Below are 5,584 nucleotides of genomic sequence, written 5' to 3'. Positions count from 1 at the left end.
ATATCAGAGAAATTCAGGAATGAAAATGACGTTACATACGAGGTTGATGCATTTGTGCATGTCGTACTAAGCAAGGTATAAAAACAGTTGCTTTATGAGGAATTAGTTCATACCATTGAATATTTGAAGCAATAGACAAGGTGTCACAGAAACCGATGTTGCTATAACCAAGTTTTACTGTATATATATAAAATGACTCAAAGAGAAGAATAGAACAGAGTCAGTTATACAGATATGGCCAACCCCCTACCATGAACAAATCCATGTTAAGTCATCTCCTAGGATGCCACATAATGTTCCCTGACCATGAAGAAGTTCCGCATTTGTCAGAACATTAGCGCTCCTTCTGTATCTGTAAAATTGTATTGAGCACACCACACTGTGTAGAATCATGAGTGGGGGCATGTTCCAACAGATGCATACGTTTCAGGCAACTGTGCCTGATTCAAAGGCATGTAAGCATAATTTCCTCCTTCCTCATGTAAGTCAAGGACTGCCACACCAGAGCACATGGCTTCACTGACTCCAATTTGTTATCCTGCATGCTGGTCCACATGACTCCAAATCCAAATGTGTCATTACAATGACACACCTGAAGGCAGGAACACAGGCATCTCCTGAAGTGTTAAGTTTATTCAGTATACGTCAGATAATGGGTAATGTCTAGCATGTCCGTATAATGTCATACATAAATCTTTGCAGAATCATTACTGATCCTCTCACAGATCCTCTGTATAATGACAACTCTCTCTTATTACATGGATACAGCCTGCATCAATGTTCAAAAATATTACAATCTTCAACATTTACGGATGTTGGCAAACCTATGGTGTAGTAGTCACTGCACTAGATGGTCAAGCAGTATGTGGCAGATTTTTGCTTCTCTAGATTTTCTCTGAAATACAAGGGTAAGTCAGTAAGTAAGATAGAAATGGATACAGAACTTAAATCAATGAGAGTACTGATATGAAAAATGCTTTTATTTCTTAACATAATCTCAGTGTACATTGAGGCACTTGTCCAATCATTTCACAATCCCCTGAAAATCAGCAACACATTCTTTGGGCTGCTGTCGGAACGAGCCGGTGACTGCCTTTCTACAGCTTCATCGTCAGGAAAATGTTCAGCTGAAGGTTGATGTTTAAGAGGACCAAACAAATGGAAGTCACTTGCAGCAACGTCGGGGCTATACAGATGATGCTTGAGAACTTCCCACTTGAAATTTCACAGCATCTCATTTCTCTTGTTGGTAGTATGGGAGTTGATAGAGTCGATCAGTACTTGGCCTATTATTCTCTTCCTCGGAAAACAGTAAAGTGGACAAAGAAAGTTGCTTTGTGGCTTATAAATTGTGCCATTTTCAATTCATTCTTGGTTTTCAAAAATCTAAACCTTAATTCAGAACTGAAAATACAAGGCATTTCTGCTGAATGTGGCAAAGGCCTGAGCTACAGACCACATGGTGGCGGCAGACACAGTCTTACTGCGACCAGGCCCATCTACTCCCACCCCATGCAGGCCTCATTTTGACCCCCCTGGGCGACTCTCGGGTGATATGTAGAAACATACCCTCACGAAAATTGTGAATAGTGAACATTTCAGGGGCAGCATCCTTCTAGGCAATGCCATGTTTGTGCAGTTCACAAGAAAAGGAGTACGACTGTCTACATTTGCAAGTTTTGTGTAATGCCACTTCACAGAGTGGAATGTTTCGAGAAATATCACACCCTCAAGCACTTCTAGGAGCATTGGTAAGCGTTCTCAAAAATTTTTAGTTCATAAAATTAATTAGGAGATTTTATATTAATTTTTAAAGTGAACAGTGCACAAGTTACGGTAGTAAGTAAAAAAAATGCCGGTCCCCAGGGTGATTTAAATATTTAAATTGCCAGTCCGCGAAGTGTTAAGACAAATTCCGTTTAATAAGCGGTCCGTTTAAGGCAGGTTTTACTGTACTGAATTTCAAGTATATTAGATTTCCTTAGAGAAAACAGAAACAGTACACCACTAGTAACATTCAACAGACAGCAATCATCCTGAGACATTTCAGAAAATGCTCTTCAAAATCCTCCTGTGTGCAGACAACAGATGAGATATGAAAGTAAAACAGGTATCCCTCATTCCACAAAGGCAATTCACCCTACTAAAAGTCTTCAAAGTGTGAGTTCCAGAGAGGACCCTCACCATTTTTACTGCTATATTTTAGTCGTAAATAAGCATTAAAATAAAAACAGTAGTACCTGTTTAGGATATTTACTGGGAAATAAAACATTTGGTTTTAAAAACAATTATTCTCACATGGCCGATGCAACAAAACAAAGCAGCTTCATTACCATGGCTGAACATGTCTTCATATTGTCACACTTTTATGGCATGTATCTATAGATGGGTTTCAAATCGATGGCTGGATTCGACTCTTTGGTACAATACATGTCTACATTTTACAGTTCACTATTACAGACCCACTGGTGTCCACAGTCACTTCGTCACTAGCCATTGCTTGGTAGCAGATTACAAAAGCAGACATACCCTTTCCTCTGGGCTCCTGAATTCTCCTTTGACTCAGTTACTAGGTTCTACCAGAAATAGCAAACAATGTCTGAACTACAACAGTCCTCTAAATCAGTGGTTCTCAATGGGGGCCATAAGGTCTCCAGTGGGCCAAGACGCATTTCTGTGGGGCCACAGACATAATTTGGAAAAATGGAGAGCCATGGAAACTGATAAGTGGGCCACAAAATTTTCACTTCTAAAATAAAATTATTAATAATATAAAAAAAAATAAAAACGCCAAATGGTCAGTACATAAAATAACACAATAACTCAATATCCTCGTTTTTGTGTACCTTACTTAAACCACAACCTTAGATCTTGGAATTCGAAGTACTGCTAAACAGGTATGCGCCTTCTCAGAGTGGGTAGAGCCCTAACGAATTATCCTTTATTTTCCTAAATATCTCCCCCTCATCTCATGAGTTTTACCGCCACCTTTTCAGTAAATTTCAGGTGTTCTTCGATTCAGTATTCAAAGTGTTTGGAAGACGACATTTTTCTGCGAAAGTTCTATTATTGTGCTTCTTCTCATCAGCCGCAAGGATCTCACTAAACCTAAGGGACACTAATATTATTGTAATATTTTTTGTCAGGAGCATAATTATATACTGTAAATAAACAGAACATTATATAAGTAAGAATTCTATTGTAAATAAAGGTTTTTGTTAATAAACCCCTTTCTTATTATGAATATTCCTTATGCTATAAACAAATAATAATTGTTATAAATAAAAGAACAGTTGATAAAGTACATATTTATAATCAATATTACATTTATTATAATTATACAATATGAGGGGGGGGGCACAGAACTGAAAGAAGGTCAGAAGTTGGCCACGAGCAAAAAAAAAAGATTGAGAAACACTGCTCTAAATCACTCATTAACTCACTAACTCCAACACAGTCAGAGTAAGGGTCAGAATCAGAGTTACTTTAAGGTTGGCAGTTTACCACCAATTGCTTAGTCCCTTGAGACACATGAGCAGTATTTCCTTTTTCAAACTCAGCACTTGCAGTTATAGTCCTTATATAACATCCTCTCTGATAACAGGATTGCTCTGTCATTTACAATTGCTGCTGGCCCTTGCCAGAGCAGTCATTCTCAAGTCCGAGTCCTGCAGGACTCATGACCATATTTTAATGTCTCAGGTTAAAGACTTTCTAAACATGGTAGGCCATGTCTCCATATTTATATCACCCATGAACAGGGTGGCCTAGTTATACCCCCAGACATTGGGTTCTCTTTTCATCACCTCTCATGATTCACAGGGCTATGTCGGAGGTAAGGTTAACTCCAACAGTTAACTAACCCTGTTTATAACATCTCAACATGGACCATATGGGAAACACTGTTCCTCAAGCCACGCCTTAGCTCTAGCGGTTAGTCACTTGCTTCCCACTGCAGCGGCCTGGGTTCGATCCCGAGTCTGGTCAAGTGGGATTTGTGGTGGACAAAGTGGCGCTGAGGCGAGTTTTCTCAGAGTACTTTGGTTTCCCCTGCCAATCTTCATTCCACCAAATTCTCCATCATCATAATCACCTGGGGAAGGCTACAATACGCCAATCAGTGGCTGCCGTGCCAAGTGGACCCAGTTGGACTCCACCCCCCACTATGCGAATTTAAATTTAACAAGAATTAAAACACTGTATCTCTGTTGCACTGCAACTGCTCCTCAGGAAACATGCTTCTTTGCAAGCTGTTACTTAGCAATGGCTGCTGTATAGTTGCTTATTTTGCAGTTGTAGCCTTGCAACAGATCCACAGGCCATAATATTATTGTCCTCCTCAAATCCTTTCTATTCTTTCCACCTTTTCAGACAAACTTACCACTTTCCTTACTTTGTTTGACTCATGGTAAATGAAGTGTTCTTAAAATGAGAGATACCTATATTTGTGAAAATCACTTAACATGGACACAGAGACACAGCTCACCTCAGGTTCAGCCTTTATTCTTTGAAATGTTATTGGCACAGGATACTTCTCTTCTTCTGCATCTGACACTTCCTCAGCTTTTACACTGTTGGCCTGACATGCATCATGAGAAGATGCTGGATGTAACTCACTACAGAGACTTCGTGCTTCCACTGAATATGCAAGGTTCTGGAAAACGAATAATGCTATATATCTAATAATCTAATAATAATCTAATATATCTAATAATGCTATATATGACTACACATTCACATACCATGCAAGAAATTCTGGAAAGATCTAATCACAAGTTTTTCTCTGATATGACATGACCCACATAAAATACAACACATCCAATAACTATTCTATTCTTGCATGCGAGTTCACTGTGACAGGAACGTGTTTACCAATGTCACTTTAACCTAGCAACACAGCCGTTGCCTAGCAATTATTGGGATATACACACAGACACACAAGGAAAGTAGGCTAACAACAGATGAACTACTGGAGGCAATGTTTTCTCTACAGTCCAGAAGAGGACAACTCCTGGCCAGGACGATGGTTAGAAGACAGTTGTAGCATACAGAAAATGAGGAGTTTGAACACCTAATTGGCGAGTGGATCCCTAAGATTGGCCATCACCAAGGTGCTTGTCTCACTGCACTATACTGACTTACAGGCATCACGTCACAAGGAGTGATGCACAAACTTACAAACACATAGACAACATAGAGACAGCAAGGTGATCCCAAAACAAGGAATGTACACAAAAGCACAGTGAACACATTCCCGGAGAAAAGAATACAATACAACAAGAGAAGAACTGCTAGGCACACTGTTTTTCTACGTGGTGTGCATATAACCTGTCCACCAAGCCATTGCCTACCAACATCCGTCTCTTTATGACTCCACTATTCCAGCTATCGGGCCTCAAGTCACACTGCATTCCAATGCTGTTGGATGCAGTCTTTCCCACAGGGTCCAGGTCATCTCAAACACTCAAAATATGGTGAAAAGAAGTAGGTGATTAATTTTCCACATAACTTCCCTTTGCAGTCTTTACATATGTGCACCCCTTATCACCGCTACATAATGGAGACTCCTCTTTAAGGAGAGGAG

General features: G+C 39.7%; 1 protein-coding gene across 1 annotated transcript in view; it reads right to left on the bottom strand.

Annotated features, from left to right (window-relative positions):
- The window catches only part of LOC111870683 (zinc finger protein OZF), a gene marked incomplete at its 5' end in the record, with an annotated part of 12,423 nt that extends 7,736 nt beyond the window's left edge, over nucleotides 1-4,687 (bottom strand). The window contains one exon of the mRNA XM_023863147.2: nucleotides 4,487-4,687. Within this exon, the coding sequence (XP_023718915.1) occupies nucleotides 4,487-4,687 (201 nt within the window). The remainder of the gene's footprint in view (nucleotides 1-4,486) is intronic.
- Between the last annotated feature and the right edge of the window lie 897 nt (nucleotides 4,688-5,584).

This window comes from Cryptotermes secundus, unplaced genomic scaffold (genome assembly GCF_002891405.2).
Source record: "Cryptotermes secundus unplaced genomic scaffold, Csec_1.0 scaffold3343, whole genome shotgun sequence".
Taxonomy (NCBI): domain Eukaryota; kingdom Metazoa; phylum Arthropoda; class Insecta; order Blattodea; family Kalotermitidae; genus Cryptotermes; species Cryptotermes secundus.
Note: the sequence above shows the minus strand (reverse complement) of the source record. Positions and strands in the feature narration are given on the sequence as shown.